Genomic DNA, 18948 nt, shown 5'->3' with positions numbered 1-18948 from the left:
GAATCTAAAAACAAACAAGCAGAATAGAAACAGTCATAGATAGAGAGAATATTTTGACAGTTGCCGGAATAGATGGGGTTTCATGGATGAGTGAAAAAGGTGAAGGGATTAAAAAGTACAGATTGGTGGTTACAGAATAGATATGGGGATATGAAGTACAACATGAGGAATGCAGTCAGTAGTACTGTAATAACTATATGGTGACAGATGGGTATGAGATTTGTCAGAATGATCACTTACCAAGTTACATAATGTCTAATCACTGGATTGTGTACCTGAAACTAATATAATGTTGTATGTCAACTATCATTGAAAAATAAGTTAAAGTCACAAAGTTGTTACTATTTTGAAATGTTAAAATTATATATGTCATCTAGTGAAATATTAGAAAATATGTGTTTAATACTACATAGTGCTGGGCACCACGATGAGCATATTGACTATATTGAAGTTGCAGAAATAATAGAGTGCGTTACTTCAACCCTCAGTGATTTCTTAAGTGACTTACAATAGGAAGATGGTCCTACCATCAATATCTTCTATGCTTCAAAGTTGAGATTTATCAGATTTTGAGTAACTTTTCTTGTGATAACTATATTGTAATGACATCCTTATTCAATTTTAACCACTCAGTTTAATGTGTAATGGATTGTGTTGACTTTCTAAGTAGATTAGCCTAATTTCTTAAGGATTTTTCTCTAAAAATAATATGTTTACTATAGAAAATTTTTGAAAATGGAGAAAAGCATATGCATAACTTACTCAGTTACCCATAGGTAATATACTAACATGTTGAAGTATTTTCTCTAGATTTTACCTTTTTCTGTACTTAGTATTATATCATTGTCCTATTTTGTTAACATTTTATGAACATCATTTTTAATTACTACATAATATTTACTCATTTAGGTGTGCATAGATTTTACTCAGCCTTTCCCTTTCTGTTGACATTTAGGCCATTTCCACACTTTTTGTTTTTATAACTTACTCTGATTATTACATGGATATATTACTCTGTGCATGTTTCTGACTATTTCTAGAAATAGAATACCTGTTTAAAGGTTAGGAGCATTTTGAAAATCTTTTTTGTTGTTGTTATTTCTGTTAAGATTTTATTTATTTATCTTTTAGAGGGGAAGGGAAGGATAGAGGGAGAGAAATATCAATGTTTGGTTGCCTCTTATGTGTCCCCTGCCGGGAACTGGCCTGCAACCCAGGCATGTGCCCTGACTGGGAATCAAACCATGATCATGTGGTTCACAGGCCTGTGCTCAATCCACTGAGCTACACCAGCCAGGGCTTGTTATTTTGATATTTTTTTTATTTTTTAATATTTTTATTGATTATACTATTACAGTTGTTGTTCTATTCCCCCCTTCATTCCCCTCCCCCCTGCACATCCCCTCCCCCACCCTTTCCCTCTTTAATTTATGACCACGTGTCTCAAGTTCTTTAGATTCTATATTTCCCCTACTGTTCTTGCCCTACCCCCTATCTATTTTCTGCCTACCATCTGTGCTACTTATTTTCTGTATCTTCTCCCCACTTCTCCTCCTCCCACTCCCCTGTTGCTAACCCTCCATGTGTTCTTCATTTCTATGGTTCCACTCCTGATCTAGCTGTCTTCTTGGTTTGCTTTTGTTTTAGGTGTGGTTGTTAACAACTGTGAGTTTGCTGTCCTCTCACTGTTCATATTTTTCATCTTCTTTTTCTTAGATAAGTCCCTTTAGCATTTCATATAATAAGGTCTTGGTGATGATGAACTCCTTGAACTTGACCTTATCTGAGAAGCACTTTATCTGTCCTTCCATTCTAAATGAAAGTTTTGCTGGATAAAGCAATCTTGGCTGTAGGTCTTTGGATTTCATGACTTGGAATACTTCTTTCCAGCCCCTTCTTGCCTGTAAGGTCTCTTTTGAGAAATCCGCTGACAGTCTGATGGGTACTCCTTTGTAGGTGACTGTCCCCTTATCCCTTGCTGCTTCTAGGATTCTCTCCTTCATTTTAGTCTTGGCTAATGTAATTATGATGTGCCTTGGTGTGTTCCTTCTTGGGTCCAACTTCTTTGGCACTCTCTGAGCTTCCTGGATTTCCTGGAAGTCTATTTCCTTTGCCAGACTGGGGAAGTTCTCCTTTATTATTTGTTCAAATAAGTTTTCCACTTGTGGCTGTTTCTTTCCCCCTTCTGGTACCCCTATAATTCAGATGTTGGAACGTTTAAAGATGTCCTGGGGGTTCCTAAGCCTCTCCTCATTTATTTGAATTCTTGTAACTTCACTTTTTTCTTTTTGGTCATTTCTTCCTTCCTTTTGGTCCACCCCCTTGATTTGAGTCCCAGTTTCCTTTCCATCACTATTGGTTTCCTGTGCTTTGCCCTTCATTTCAATTAGTTTAGCCTTCATATGTTCCTCTAGTTTGTGGCTAAAATCAACCAGTTCTGTGAGCATCCTGATCACCAGTGTCTTGAATTGTGCATCTGAGAGGTTCGCTATTTCCTGGTCACTTAGAGTTATCAGCTCTGGGGCTTTGAGTTCTTCTTGAGCCATATTTTGGACTGTTTGTGCCTGTTACCTATGAGGAGCGGAGCCCTAGGTGTTCACCAGGGCCAGGCCACTCAGTCACTGGGTTGTGACGCTGTATGTGGAGGCGGGGCCAAAGGAAAGCAATGGTGGGACCCCTATGCTGCCTCCCGCTGCCACCGCACTCGAATGTGTGACCTTGGTCAGCCCGCCACTGGGTTTGCCTGCTAGGGCCTGCTAGGTCCGTCTCACTGCTCACTCCTTTGCTGGTTTATATGCACGAGGATGTGTGACCGCAGCCAGCCCACTGCCCCGAGCCCTCACTGGGTCATCCCCACAGGGAGCTGCCTGGGCGCCTGGGGTCGGGGGATCTTTCTTGCCTGTCCCCCGCCCCAATGCTGGCTCCGCCCCTCTTATCAGTCGGGTTGAAAGGTTCGTTGTTGTCGGACTTCCATATAGTTCAATTTTCTGTTCTTTGGCTACGTCTTTGTTCTCCAAACCTTTGTTGTATTCAAACTTGGTTGTGGGAGAAGGCACAGTGTTTCCACCTACGCCTCCATCTTGACAGAAGTCCTCGCATTTTGAAAATCTTGATACACAGTGCTAGATTTCTTTCCAAAAGAGCATACCAATTTTTACTCCATTAGCAGTTTCTGAAAGTTCATCTTCCATTAGGTATTCTTAGCACAAAACTGGCATATTTTCAGTATTCTATATTTGTATCCAAAGACATATATCTCTTTTTACTTGTCATTTGTATGATTATACAGTTTTTCTAACTGCCACTATATAAGTGTTACATTTGCATTTCTTGAATGTAAGCTTAGGTAGCCACTTATTGATTCTCTCCTATAAACCCAGAACTAAAAACAATGCCTACCGTATATTAGGTACTTAGTGTTTATTAAGTACATGAATACATTTTTATATATTTTGGTTTTTTTAAATGTGAATTAAGTCCACTTTTTCCTATTATTTTTTAACCAGTAATTATAGTATGAAAAACCTTATGTATCCAGTTGTGCTACTGACTTATGTTATTACTTACAAGATTGACTGACTCTTTGGAGTCTTGTGTTTTCCACATAGAAACTTTTCTGCAAATATTTTGTTATTTTTTCTTTTGTTTTTACTCCCTATGTATGTCAAGTTCCATTTTTCTTCTAGATTTTTAAATCCATGTTGTATAATAGTGATGATAGTGGGCATTAGTGCTTTCTCATTTCAATGGAAATATTCTAAAATTTATATTGAGTTAAAATTGAGATCTATCTTAATATCTGTCATTTTGGCTTATTGATAGATCTTAAGCCTTTCGGGTTATTTTTATTATGTAAAGGAGCTATGCTTTATTTCTAGATTTTTTCCAAGGATTATTATCAGAAATTGACTTTAATATATTTCGATAGTTGTACTTTTGATGGGAAACAGATTGGGAAATGGTGGTCTGTAGTTTAGGGGCTTTTTTCTTTTGAAAATGTGTTATGTCTTTATTAAGTTTTGTTATTACACGTATGTTAAATAAAATGAACTAAATAGATTTCTATTTTTTAATGTTCTGGAATAGTTAAAAGTTCCTCTAGGATTAGAAAGTTTAAAAGATATCACTAGTAAAATCTTGTCCTGGAGTTCTGGAAGGGAGATAATTTTTTATATTTCTTTTAGTCTCTTGGTTACTATCTTTGTTGACTTTGGACAAATTGCCTTATCTCTTTGAGTCTCAATTTCTTCATTTGTAAAATGGGATGGTAATAGACCTGATTTCTAATTTATTGTGAGGAATATATTAGAAAAGACAAATTAACACATTTAGGACCACATACGCACTTGGTTCTGGATCACCTAAGATTTCAACTGTTATGTACAGCTGCTGCTGTTCTTGGAGAAAGAGTGGGGCATGGGGATTATAGCTTCAGCTACTTATTCTTGAGTACTAGTCAGTTTGAGTAATTATATTTTTTCCTAAAATCTTACTTTATAGACTTTCAAATTAAAACATGCTTAAATACATTAAACTTTCTATAATTTTTGTCCCAGCATTTTGAGATAATTGACATATAGCATTGTGTAAATTTAAGGCATACAGTGTGTTGATTTGATACTGATTACCACCTTAGTGTTAGCTAACACCTCCATCACATCACATAATTATGTGTGTGTGATAAGAACATTTAGGATCCAGTCTCTTAGCAACTTTGAAGTATATGATATAGTGTTAACTGTAATCACCATGCAATGCATTAGATCTTTACAACTTTTTAATCTTATAACTTGAAATTATAAATTTGGCCACTCTCCTCCTTCCCCCAACCCCTCAGTCCCTGGTAACCACCAGTGCACTCTGTTTCTTTGAGTTTAGATTTTTCAGATTTCACGTGTAAGTGATAACATACAGAATTTGCCTTTCTCTGTCTAACTTATTTCAGTTAGCATAATGCCCTCAAGGTCCATCATGCTGTCACAAATGGCAATTTTCCTTTTCTTCTTTGGCTGAGTAATACTGCATTTATCCATTGATAGACACTTAGGTTGTTTCTATATTTTGGTTATTGTGAATGATGCTGAAATGTACATGGCTATGTGGATATCTCTTCAAGATCCTGTTTTCATTCTCTTGCATGTGGTTATTCACTTTTCCCAATACCAGTTATTGAAGGGAATATACATTCCATGTTGAATATTCTTGGCTCCCTTATCAATAGTAACCCTGTATATGAAGACTTATTTCTGGGCACTCAGTTCTGTTCCATTGGTCTGTGTGTTTATTTCTCTGTCAGTACCATACTATTTTGATTATTATAGCTTTGTGGTACCATGTGAAATCAGGATATGTGATGTCTCTGGCTTTATTTTTCTTTCTCAGGATTGCTTTAGCCATATGGGCCTTCTGTGATTTCATACAGATTGTAGGACTGTTTTTCTGTTTCTGTGATGTGCCATTTGAATTTGAATTTTGATCACTATAGCATTGAATCCACAGATGGCTTTGACTAGTACGAACATTTTAACGACCTTAATTCATCTGATCCATGAACATATTTATTTTTGCTTTCTTTAATTTCTTTCATCAGTGTGTTACAGTTTTATACAGACTTTTTACCTCCTTGCTTAAATTTATCATTAGGAATTTTATTGTTTACGATGCTATTGTGAATGGGATTGTTAACCTTTATTTGTTTTTTAGATGCTTAGTTAAGAGTATATAAAAACAACTGATTTCTGTATGTTAATTTTGTATCCTGCAACTTTACTGAATTCATTAGTTTGTTTAACAGTTTTTTTGAAGTCTTCAAGATTTTCTATACATAAGATATCTTCTGCAAACAAACAGTTTTACTTCTTCATTTATAATTTGATGCCTTTTATTTTCCGTTCCTGATTGCTTTGGCTAAGATTTTCAGTACTGTATTAAATAAGAGTGGTGAGAGTGGGCACCCTTGTTGTGTTCTTCATCTTAGAGGAAAATTAGTCTTTCACCATTGAGTATGATGTCGGCTGTGGGTTTGTCATATATAGCTTTTAGATGTTGAGCTGCTTCTTCCATACCAAATTTGTTGAGCATTTTTATTACAAAAGGATGTATTTTGTCCAATACTTTTCTCCGTCAGTTGAGATGATCATATGATTTTCATCTTTCATTCTGTCAGTGTGGTGTATGTCACAAATGATTCACAAATGTGGAATCATCCTTGCATCCCAGAATTAAATCCCATTTTGTTATTATGTATGATCCTTTTGTGTTTTTTAATTTAATTGCCAATAATTTTTTGAGGATTTTTGCATCTTTGTTCATCAGGGATATTACTGTAGTTTTCTTTTCTTGTATTTTCCTTATCTGGCTAGATATCAGGGTAATGCTGGCCTGCTGTGATGAATTCAGGAGTGTTTCCTTCTCTCCAATTTTTCAGAACAGTTGAAGGATTATTGATGTTAATTCTTTAAATATTGGTAGAATTCACCAGTGAAGCTATGGTCTTTTTGTGTTGAGAGGTTTTTGTTTGTTTGTTTGTTTGTTTGTTTTTAGAGATTTTATTTATTTTTAGGCAGAGGGGAAGAGAGGGAGAAGGGGGTGGAGAAACATCAATGTGTGGTGGCTTCTCATGTGCCCCCTCTACTGGGGAACTGGCCTGCAACCCAGGCATGTGCCCTGACTGGGAATCGAACTGGTGACACTTAGGCTCACAGGCCGGCACTCAGTCCACTGAGCCTCACCAGCCAGGGCTGTGTTGAGAGGTTTGTGGTTACTGGTTCAATATTCTTAGCTGTTACTACTATAGTCAGATTTTCTGTTTTAGCATAACTCAGTTTTGTTAAGTTGTATCCATCCATTTCTTCTGGATTATCCAATTTGTTGGCGTATAATTGTTGGCATAAACGATGTTATTATCCTTTGTGTTTCTGTGCTAACAGTTATAATGTCTCCTCTTTTGTTTCTGGTTTCATATGAGTCTTCTCTCTTTTTACTTAGTCTAGCTAAAGGTTTGTCGGTTTTGTTTTCCTTTTCAATAAACCAGCTCGTGGGTTTCTTAATCTTTTCTATTGTTCTTCTGGCCTCTATTCCATTTATTTCTGCTCTAATCTTTGTTTTATTCTTCCTTATGCTAATATGGGCTTTGTTCTTTTTCTAGTTACTTAGTCCTTTCTAGGTATAAAATTAGGTTGAGACCTTTCTTTTTCTGTACTGTAGGCATTTATGCCTATTAACACCCCTCTTTTAGAACCACTTTGCAGCATTCTTTAAGTTTTGATATATTGTGTTCCCATTTTCATATTTTTGAAAAGATGATTTGATTTCATTTTGCATTCCTCTTTAACCCATTAATTGTTCATAAGTGTGCTACTTTCCACATATTTTTAAATTTTCAGCTTTAGTCCTGTTACTGATTTCTAGTTTCTTACCATTCTAGTCAAAAAAAGGTACTTGGTATGATTTCAGTCTTCTTTTGGTAAGAATTCTTCATGATTTATATGATCTATCCTGGAGAATGTTCCATGTGTTCTTGAGAAGAATGTGTTTGTTGCTGCTATTGGACAGAATGTTCTGTATATGTTTATTAGGTCCATTTATATGTAGTATGTTCCAAGTCCAACATTTCTTTAAATTTCTGTTTGATGATCTGTCCAGTGCTGAAAGTGGTTTATTGAAGTCTCCTATTGTTATTGCATTGCTGTCTGTTTCTTCTTTCGGATCTCTTAGTGTTTGCTTAATATGTTTAGATGTGCTAATGTTGGGTTCACATGTATTTACAATTGTTACTTCTTTTTTTAAAGATTTTATTTATTTATCTTTAGAGGGGAAGGGAAGGAAAGAAGGAGAGAAATATCAATGCATGGTTGCTTCTCATGCATCCCCTGCTGGGAACTGGCCTTCAACCCAGGCATGTGCCCTGACTGGGAATCGAACAGCGATTGTGTGGTTCGCAGGCCTGTGCTCAATCCACTGAGCTACACCAGCCAGGGCCTACAATTGTTATTTCTTGATGACCCCTTTATGATTATAGTATAATGACCTTCTTTGTCTCTAATTTTCACTTTTGGCTTGGTGTGTTTTGTCTAAGTATGGTTACTTTTGCTTCCTTTTGGTTTCCACTTAAATGAAATGTACTTTTCCATTCCTTCACTTTGAACCTTGTATGTGTCTGTAAATCTTATGTGAGTCTCTTGCAGGCAGTATATGGTTGCGTCTTATTTTTTTATTCATCCAGTCACTCTGTGCCTTTTGACTGAAGAATTCAGTTCATTTAAATTTAGAGTTATATACAGATATACTAATGCCATCTTAATTGTTTTTTTCAGTATATCTTACTTTGTTAATATTCTATTACAGTTTACATACAGTACTATTTTGTATCAGTTTCATGTACTAGCAGTATACATATGTCACATTTTTGGACTATAAGATGCACCCCATCCCCCCATTTGGAAGGAAAATGCAGCGGCTACCCTGCTTCTGCCTCCTGTTTCCCCATTCCCCTGCCGCCCCGCACCCCCCCACCACAGCAAGCCAGGTATGCTACATTCAGACTATAAAATGCACCACCCCTTTCCTACCAAATTGGGGGGGGGTGTCTTATAGTCCAAAAAGTGCAGTATATATATTTTTTAGAGAGCGGGGAAGGGAGGGAGAAAGATAGAAATACTGATGATGTGAGAAACATAAATCTGTTGTCTCTCATACACACCTCAACCAAGAGGCAACTGACTGATGTTTTCAATCACATGTGGATGTTTCTCTCCCTCTCTTCCCCTTTCTCTAAGAATAAATAAATAAAGTCTTTTTGAAAAGAGAAAAACAATAGATGGGACTTTTCCTGATGTCTCAACCTAAATAAGTGTTCAGTATCTTAAATAATGTATTTTAAAATAGTTTCTTACTTCAGAAGGACTAACTTCTCACTATTATTAGAAAGATGATCTTGGGGTTTTGGTGGACCCACCAGTTATGTGAAAGTTTGTCTTACTCTGTCAAGTAATGGTTTTATTTTTATTTTCTATTTCAGTGAGGAGGTCGATTTAGAACTTCCGAGCACTGAAAGTGAATACGTATCTACTTTAGAAGCTGATGTTGGTGGGGAACCTAAAGTGGTCTTTAAAGAAAAAACAGTCACTTCTCTTGGAGTCATGGCAGATGGAGTGGCACCAGTTTTCAAAAAGAGAAGAATTGAAAATGGAAAATCTAGAAACTTAAGACCAAGAGGTGATGATCAGTAATTGGAAAGAGCTTTTTGAACATTTTTTTTTGAGCAGAAAGAAGATCACATCTTAAAAGCTTATCTATATTGTTTCTAAATACTTTAATGCTAAAAATTTAGATTTATTCTAAATGTGTTTTATGAATTTCAAATAAATCTTTTTCCATGTGAAATTTATTTTTGTTCCTAAATGGAAGCCTGCCACATTGCATTGTATTGCAGTGTATTATGTTCAGTGTCTAAAAATTGCTAATTGTCATGATATAAGATGCTGTGTATCTGTTACTTAAAACCTGGAAAAACAGGCCTTTATTCCATTTTTATTCTTATGAACATAATTATCCTGCACTGAAAATGCATTTCTTTTGTACACTGATATTAACTGTTATCCAAGAAATATGAATCAGACTACATAAGAGATTTCACAGCCCATTGAGGGATTCGGTTCTGAGAATACTGTCAAAAGGCTAATGTAGGAAGTGTATGCCTAATGGCTTATGTTACTCAATTTAAGATCAAGGACCAAGAACAAGGACTGTTGCTCAGGTAGAGTACAAATTGGACCACAGGTACAAAGGTGTATTTGCCCAGTTCAGTTAGAGATAACAACCATTGCCTAAGCATTTTTACTTTGAGCTAAGTATTATGCTAGGAACTGAGGATATTAAAGATCAGACATACTCACAACTATTGTGAATATTCACTTCTTCACCTTCTAGCATAGTCCTTTTCCCCCACATCATGCATTCTTAATTTAGTGACCTTATTTATAGGTAGTGGAAAATGTTCTTGAAGGTTAATTTAAAACTAGATAAAGTCTTGAATAAAAGAGTAAGGTCTCTGACTTCAGTTAGACAAATTAGAAATTTCCTGTTTACTGGTTCAATTTCTTACTTGGAAGTAGATACCTTCTCTTTATTACTCCTAATTCTTAAAATTATATTTTTATAAATTGTATAGTATTTAACATTTGGTAGTAAATACTTGTCTTTGTAAGGTTACTAGTGTACATGTAAGAAAAATGATAGCTTATTAAAAATTTTATAAAAGTAATACCGGATTTTTTTTTAACACTGATCAGAGTCAGCTTAGCATTGGAGGAATAATATTTGCAGATTTGTTTTTCCGTTTGTTCAATTTACTTATTTGGGTATTTTCATGAATGCATAGCATTATAAAGAAGTATTTTTGGTTCTCTATGGCCAATTTATCATCTAGCTAAGTAATTTTTGTTGCTTGACTCCTCAGTTGGAAAAGATTGTAAGGCTGTAGATGCAATGCTGCTGTATTTTACCCACATTTAGCTTATAAAAAATACACAATCAAAGACTTTTTAAAACCACACCTCACTATGTAGAGTGTTCCACTTTTGATGCATTCTTTAACTCCTTTACCTTTTTAATAAGACAGTAGTCTTCTTAAAAGTTTGAAGGTAAATTTCCTTAAACTGGTTTTAGGGTTGTTCAGAAAAGACTTGAGAACCACAAAAATCTTACTAAATCAAATTGTAAAAAACAGTATTTTTTTCTATGAAAATTTAGAAAATTTTATTTTGGAAAAGAGGACCTATCAATTTTAGCTAGCCCTTTTTTTTGGAAGAAATTAAGCATTTAATATCATTTCTGCTTTTATTTTCTATTATAGTATTTTTTTTATATATTTGTATATAGTTATAGGTGGGAGATTGTTATATATTTTATTATAAATATCCAAATAATAGTGAATTAAGTTTTTTTTTCAGTCCAAATAATCTCTGATGCCCTCCCCTATGACCAGTGTGGGGTTCCCTGCCCCCAAAGCATGTTAACACTGAGTGTATGTGGGTAATCATTGTGACACCTAGGTCTGTGAGGTTCACTCTGGATGAACTGCTATTCAAAGAAGCATGATCCAAACAGCCACAAGTGATTTTTGTTTTCTAATGCAGTTTTTATAAATTCTGAAAACTCTACTGTGGAGACAACCCTATCTGATTTTTAAATATTCAGAAACTATAATAATTAGTATGCCATTCTGGCCGGTGTGAGATGATTCTCATTGTGGCTTTAATTTGCATCTCTCATATTAGTGATGTTGAGCCTTGCATTTTAAATATATGTCTATTACTCAACAAACTACAAGTGTTGGTGAGGATGTGGGAAAAGGAAAACCAAGTGCACTGTTAGTGGGAATGCACACTGGTGCAGCCACTGGGAAACAGAATGGAGTCTCCTCAAAAAATTAAAAAACTGCCTTTTGAAGGCAGTCTTCACTGCCCCACTTCCTGGGAATATATCCTAGGAATCCCAAAACACCAATTTAAAAGAATATATTCACAGTGGTGTTATTTACAGTAGCCAAGATGTGGAAGCAGTGGATAAACTGGTACATTTACACAATGGAATACTACGTGGCTGTAAAAGAGGAGCTCTGACCTTTTTCGACAGCATGGATGGACCTGGAGATTATTATGCTAAGTGAAATAAGCCAGTTAAAGAAAGAAATACCACATGATCTCACTTGCATGTGGAATCTAATGAACAAAAACTAACGAACAAAATAGAAGCAGAGGCAGGATACATGGAGTAGACTAACAGCTGTCAGAGAGGAGGGGGGAGGACTGGATGAAAAGGTGAAGGGATTAAGGAACATACATGCATAACTCAGACAACTGTGGTGATGGCCGGCAGGAAGGGGAGCAAGAGTGCGTGAAGGTGGCCAAAGGGTGGGGAACAGGGACAGTGTAATAGTGTCAACAATAAAAATGAAATACCAAAGTATGATACTTGTTTTTATATAGGCATATCATATATAAAGTAGAATTGTCTTATTGTCGCTGTGCTGTTACCACACTTTACTTCACTATTGTGTTTTCATTCTATATTTTAACATCTGATAAAGCGGATAATCCTCATTCTACCTTTCTATTTCAGAATGTTCCTATCCATTCATTACTTCAAGTAACATTTTGCCACACTGCCACCTCCTTGTTGCCTCAAAAAGACTGTCATACCGTACCATACTTAATAATTGCCCTCTTCCTGGCATTGATTCTTCCGTCAACATCATCTTTCACTTACTATTTTTTTTATCCTTACCTGAGGACTTGCTTATTGATTTAGAGAGAGAGAAAGGGAGGGAGAAAGAGAGGGAAAGATACATCAGTTCCCTTTTGTATGTGTCCCTACTGGGAACCAAACCCACAACCTAGGTATGTGCCCTGACTGGAAATCAAACCTGCAACCTTTCTGTTTGTATGATGATGCCCAACCAACTGAGCCACATCAGCCAGAGCATCTTTCGTTTAGTTCTTTTATGTCTCTCTAAATTTTGCAGTTTTCTCCCTATGGGTCCTACACATTTTTTTAAAGATTTTATTTATTTTTAGAGAGGGGAAAGGAAGAGGAAGAGAAACATCGATGTGCAAGCAAAACATCAACATGTAAGAGAAACATCGATCAGTTGCCCCTCACATGCCCCCAACTAAGGACCTGGTCCACAACCCAGGCATGTGCCCTGACTGGGAATGAAGCTGGCAACATTACAGCTTGTAGCATGATGAAAAATCCACTGAGCCACACCAGTCAGGGTTGTCCTACACATTTCTTGAAATGTGAGCTTCCTTCGGGCAAGAGCTTTGTCTATGTTGTTCACACATTGTTAGTACTTAATATTTGTTGTTTGATTAGTAAATAAATAAAAAAATCAGAAAAAAATGAGCAAAAAATACAGATGAAATTACAACTGGAAGTCAATTTTTACCAGATTACCAAAGATCAAATAATTTGTCAATGTTTGTGAAAATGTGGGAGAATGGGTGATCTTATAAACTGCTAAAGTATACAAGGTCTGTCTGGGAAAAAATCCAGCTATTGCTAATATAACAACAGTTTGCGTGACATCAGCGTAACCTGGCTGCCAAAGTGCACATGCATTAACAATGACGACTTCACCATACTAGTCAATGGTAGTAGCAGATGCCGTTGAGTGAGCACGTGTACTGTGTGGCCATTGCATTCATGACTGCATGATTAGAGGAATGGGTCTGCATCAAATTTTGCGTTAAGCTTGAATGTTCCTCTGTGGAAACTATTTGGATGACTCAGAAGGCTGCAGCTATGGGCAACTAGTGATTGGCAGCTTTATCACAACAACATGCCTGCTCATTACCCTTACTCATGTCTCATGCAGTTTTTTGGAAAATACCCAGCTCCCCTACGGCCCAGATTTGGCACCTGTGACTTCTGGCTTTTCCCAAAACTAAAATCACCTTTGAAAGGGAACAGATTTCAGATAGACTGTCAAGATTCTGGAAAGTACGATGGGGCAGCTGATGGTGATTGGGAGAACTATGCTTACTTTGAAGGGGACTGAGGCATCATTGCCCTGTGTACAATGTTTCATGTATTCTATCTTCAATAAATGTCTCATATTTCATACTACATGTTAAATGTTTTCTTATTACATGGCAAGATACCTTCTGGACAGACTTAATATGCTTTTAATCTTTTTATGATGTTTTGATATTTTAATCAGCTTGCTAGCCAGAGAAAAGACGGCCCTTTCCAGGGCTATCTGGTTTTATAGATAGCAAAGGGCTTGCCCGGGACACATCTTTAACATACAAACCAACCAATCCCAAGTCTATGGCCCCTACCACCTTCTTATCTAACCCACCAAGCCATTATTTATTCTGCCCTAAATCATCCAGGGCTAGACACCAGGCAATGAGAGATCACTCCTATTGTCAAAAGCCCACCATTATTATTGAAACTAGCCAATCCCGTAATGTTTATTCCACCTGCCTTGCCTTTCCTGCAAAAGGCCAATAAAGGCTTTGGCCTTGGCTTTCCCCTTACTCTTGTCTTCTGCCAAATCCCTATGGCCCTTTGTGGCATGTGGTGACATCTCTTAGATCTGTGAGTGTAATAAAGTTCCTTGCAAGTGTCATTCTCATCCCTAGTGGCCCTGCCTACTTTACCATGCCATATCCAACATGTCTGTCTATTCATAGAACAGTATAAATTGATTCAACCTCTATAGGGAACAATTCATCAAAATCAAATATTTAGATTTTGGTATCTGTTAACTTGGCATTTCCACTTACAGAAATATATCTTGTAAGTACCAACACATGTGAGAAGTGACATGTAAGACTAATGTAGCCTTACTCCTAAATCAAACATTAGACACAGCCTTGAGGTCTATCTATACAGAACTGGCTCATTTAAAAGGAGCTCTGTATGTGCTTTTATGGATTGATCTGCATGATATATTGCTAGATAAAAGAAGCAAGATTGAGAAAAGGAAGAAAAGTGTACTAATTGAAGACAAAAGTTCTAGTGCCAGACTGAGTCATTACCAATCCCTATTTGTATCTAGCAAAATTTAATAAGATTTAGGCAAGCTAATTCACCTCTTTGTACCTCCATTTTTTATCTGTAAAACAGGGATATTTTTACAAAATAAACTAGAAGCAAGACTCATAGATACAAAGAACAGACTGACAGCTGTCAGATGGGAGGGGATTGGGGACTGCATGAAAAAGGTCATAGACACAGACAAGAGTATGGTGATTACTAGATGGAAAGGGAGTTGGAAGGAGGTAAAAGAGGGTAGAGAGGGATAAATGGTGACAGAAGGAGATGACTTTGGGTGGTGAACACAATACAATACACAAGTGATATAGAATTGTTCACCTGAATCCTATATAATTTTATTAACAATGTCACCCAAATAAATTCAATTAAAATTTTTTTAAATTAGGGATTTTTTAGAGCAGTTTTAGATTCACAGTAAAATGAAAAGGAATACACAGAGTGCCTATATGTGTACCCCATCCTCATATATGCATACTCTCCCCCACTATTGATATACCTTATCAGAGTGGGACAGTGATTACAATATAGTGAATCATATAAACTTTATCTTTGGTATAATTAATAAAGATCATTGGCTACAACACTGAGTAAGTTTTTTTACATTTTATTTATTTATATTTTTATATATTTGTGTATTTATTGGTTTATGGACATATTTGATAACCTGGTGAACTCTGTTGATCCCATTTCAGAATAATTATTTAAAGGCCTGAAATAAAATATCCAGAATTACACAAAAAAATTAACAAAATAATTCTATTTATAATAGCATCAAAAAATAAAATACTTAGAAATAAATTCAAGAAAAGTACAGAATGTGTACCCAGAAAATTATAAATTATTATTGAACGAAATTAAAGAATACCTAAATAAATAAAGGCTGTCTTCCATATATCATGGATTGAAAAATTTAATGTTGTTAAAACAGAAATATTCTACATTGTTCTAGACTCAACACAATCATTATCAAAATTCTAGCTGGTCCAACAATTCATATGGAAATGTAAGTGATAAGGAATAGCCAAAAAAGTCTTAAAATAGAATGATAAAGTTAGGAGAGTCACACATTCTGATTTCAAAACTTAGAAAACTGCACTAATCAATACTAAAACAGTGTGGTGCTAGCATAAGCCCAGACACATAAGGTAGTAGAAAAGAACTGAGATGACAGAAACAAGCCTTTACTTTTATGGTCATTTGAATGTTCACAAAGGTGCCAAGACCTTCAAAAGGGGAAAGAACAGCCTTTTCAACAACTGAATAGCCACATGCAAATGGAATAAAGTTTGACTCCTTTGTAACACCATACACAAAAAATAATTTTAAATGGATCAATTTAAAATGAACATAAATGTAAAACTATAAAGTGCTTAGAGGAGAAAACAGAAATAAATACCCATAACCTAAAGAAAGCCTTCTTAGACATATGTTAAAACCATAAGTGATGAAAGAAAAAGTTGATTGGATTTCATAAAAATTAAAAACTTTTGTGCTTCAAGGGATACTACCAACAAAGTAGAAAAATAACCTGTAGTGTATTAGTTTGCTGGGGCTGCTGTAACAAAATACCACAGCCAGTATGACCTAAACAACAGAGATACATCTTCTTACAGTTCTGGAAACTAAAGTCCAAGGTCAAGTGCAAGTAGATTTGGTTTCTCCTAGGGTCTCTCTCTCCTTGGCTTGCAAACAGCTATATTCTCTCTCCATGGGCCTCACCTGGCCTTTGCTCTGTGCAGAGAACCCCCAGTGTTTCTTCGTGTATCCTAAGCTCCTCTTCTTATAAGGACACCAGTTAGATTGAATTAGGGCCCACCTCAACAGACTTGTTTTAACTCAAGTTCCTCTTTGAAGATTTTATTTCCAAATGTTACAGAACAGAAAGGGTTTGTCCACCCAGTGCTACCAGAGCCAAACACTAGATGCCAAGAATTGTAGTGAATATTGATTATTATAAATGGCACCACTCAGGAAAAACAGATGAAAAAGCTCAAAAGCCCAAACTCCAATGGTGTGTAGGTTATAGATTAGACAGGGAAAAAAATCACAAAACACCATGGGTGTCATATTGAGAGTTGATTGGTTGGAAGTGAGGTAAGGGTAATGAATCATGTCTTCAGGTTTTGAGGACAGTGTTATAGAAAAGTAGCCAGGGGGTTGTTCCACCTTAGAACTCAGGAGCTGAAACACAACATAGGTCAAGATGTTATGTTTAGCCTGCCAGACATAAGGACCCTATGTGTGGGCTACTGTCTCCTGATGCTTTGGAGGTTGCTGATTATTCTGGGGAAAGGCTAGGCCTCTGAAGGGGTGGGGAGGGGGAGGAAGATTTCTAGAGCTAGGAATTAAAACTAAATGTGACCAAAGTCATAAGGACCCTTGGTTTCAATCCCTCTTTTTTTTTTTAATCGTTCCTCAATCCTCATGGAGACCGACCACTCTGGCTGCTTCCTGCTAAAAAGGGGTAGAGTACAGAGTTAGAGGAATGAAACTCTTACATTAAATTGAAAATATTCTTTAGTTCCAGGTTTACCACGAATACTCTGCATTACCATAATATTTGGTTTTTTCCCTGGGATACCTGCTTTTAGTCCTAAAGATAAGATATGTCTATGAAGATGAAAGAAAAGCAAAGGTTAATGATCAGAGCAAATTATAAATTAGCTTCTGAGTGTGAAAGGCTGTTAATCATGTACCTTTTGTGGTTTGAAGTGTCTCTGATGATACCATCAGGTGCTCGGGTGGATTCTCTGCATGCCTTACACACTGTTAGTGACTGAGACTGCTTAAACATGAGCTGTTGTGGTGATTTTTGGAATTTTATAACAAGTTGTCCATTTTTAGTTTACCTGGCTTTGGGAAAAAGCAGTTTTAGTTCTCAATTACTTCTAGTTAAAAAATTGAAAACATTTGGAGAGTCATAGGCAGGTATTGGGGGAAACCAGAAGAATTCTGTACCCAGTCCTGTTTATAAATAGAAAACAAAACAAAACCCAAAAGGCAATGAACAGCCCTAGAATATAATACTCAGAAAGGTATATTATAGTTTTTATTGAAACACATTTTTCTTTCTAAAATCACCCCAATTTTTACCAAATATATCCATATTAAGAATAATATAGTTGAAAAATAAGTCTAGTTTCAATAAATTTGGGCCAGTTATTTGTTTAAGTCCAACAAGAATATTAATTAACCATATAGGCACTTTTATTTTATTTTTTTAAGATTTTCTTTCTTACTTTTAGAGAGTGGGATAGGAGAGAAAAAGAAGGAGACAAACATCAATGTGAGAGAGAAACATCAAACAGTTTTCTCTCACACACCCTCAACTGGGAAGCTGGCCCACAACCCAGGCATATGCCATGATCAGGAATCAAACCAACCACATTTTGGTTCACAGACCAGTGGTCTGTCCACTGAGCCACTTTAACCAAGGCTATATCTGCCCTATTAAATCTGCTTTGCTGGAATATTTCATAAGGAATCTTCAGACTGAAACTAAAGGCTAGAAAAGCGAAGACATGGACTTGCTATCAGAAGCTGGCTGCAACATCTATAGGTTTTGGTGAGTTCCTCTCTTCTTGATGTCCCCAAAATATCTAGAGGTTTCTGCATCTACCAAAAAATGACATTCTTTACTTACATGGTAAGGCTGCTGGAAGCCATGTAAGCAAGGTGCCAAGTCAATTGTTTCCAAGGATTTTTATTAAGTTATTTTTTTATATTTAGAGAGAGGGGAAGGGAGGGAGAAAGAGATAGAGAGAAACATCAATGTGTGGTTACCTCTCATGTGCCCCCAACTGTAGACATGGCCTGCAACCCAGTCCTGTGTCCTGAGGGGAAATCAAACCCGTGACCCTTTGGTTCACACACCGGTGCTCAATCCACTGAACCACACCAGCCAGGGCTCCAAGGGTTTTTATTGGTTTCTATAATTTCTTAAAGTTGTCTTGTCATATCTGAGCCTATGTGTTTCTCTCAAACATGATATTCCAGTCAAAGCCTTCATAATAAAAACGATTTCCAATTATATCCTATCATAAAGAGAACCGAGTCTTATTGAACCTGAGCAAATAATAATATTGCCATGAAAATAAAAATATGTGTTAAAAGTTTCTGAATCCTAGAGGGATCAAATAGGGAGGAAAAAAATAAATGTTTCAATTCTGTTTACAAAGGTATAATTACCAAATTGCCAAGTCATAGTAGTTTAAAAGAAATAAGTTTCATTTATCTGGAAAATAAAAGGCTAAAAATCAGAAATATTTTAAACAAATATTCATAAACATTACAAACATTCTGAGTTCACTCAATGCCATGTAATTCATTCTTTTTCATCTTAATGACTTGCCAACAGTTCATGACTACAGTTATGCC

The 18948-nt window shown here is 36.1% G+C and overlaps 1 protein-coding gene across 3 annotated transcripts in view; it reads left to right on the top strand.

Moving 5' to 3' along the window:
- WBP4 (WW domain binding protein 4) overlaps positions 1 to 10635 on the top strand; it is a 30592-nt gene extending 19957 nt beyond the window's left edge. For all 3 annotated transcript variants that reach the window (XM_037060486.1, XM_037060477.1, XM_037060467.1), the window contains one exon: positions 9020 to 10635. In XM_037060486.1, the coding sequence (XP_036916381.1) occupies positions 9020 to 9230 (211 nt within the window). In that variant the 3' untranslated portion in view covers positions 9231 to 10635. The remainder of the gene's footprint in view (positions 1 to 9019) is intronic.
- The last annotated feature ends 8313 nt before the right edge of the window (positions 10636 to 18948 follow it).

Source organism: Sturnira hondurensis, unplaced genomic scaffold (assembly GCF_014824575.4).
Source record: "Sturnira hondurensis isolate 20B ecotype Veracruz unplaced genomic scaffold, ASM1482457v3 Scaffold0001074, whole genome shotgun sequence".
NCBI classification, from domain to species: Eukaryota; Metazoa; Chordata; class Mammalia; order Chiroptera; family Phyllostomidae; genus Sturnira; species Sturnira hondurensis.
This window is presented reverse-complemented; position numbering and strand designations above follow the sequence as displayed.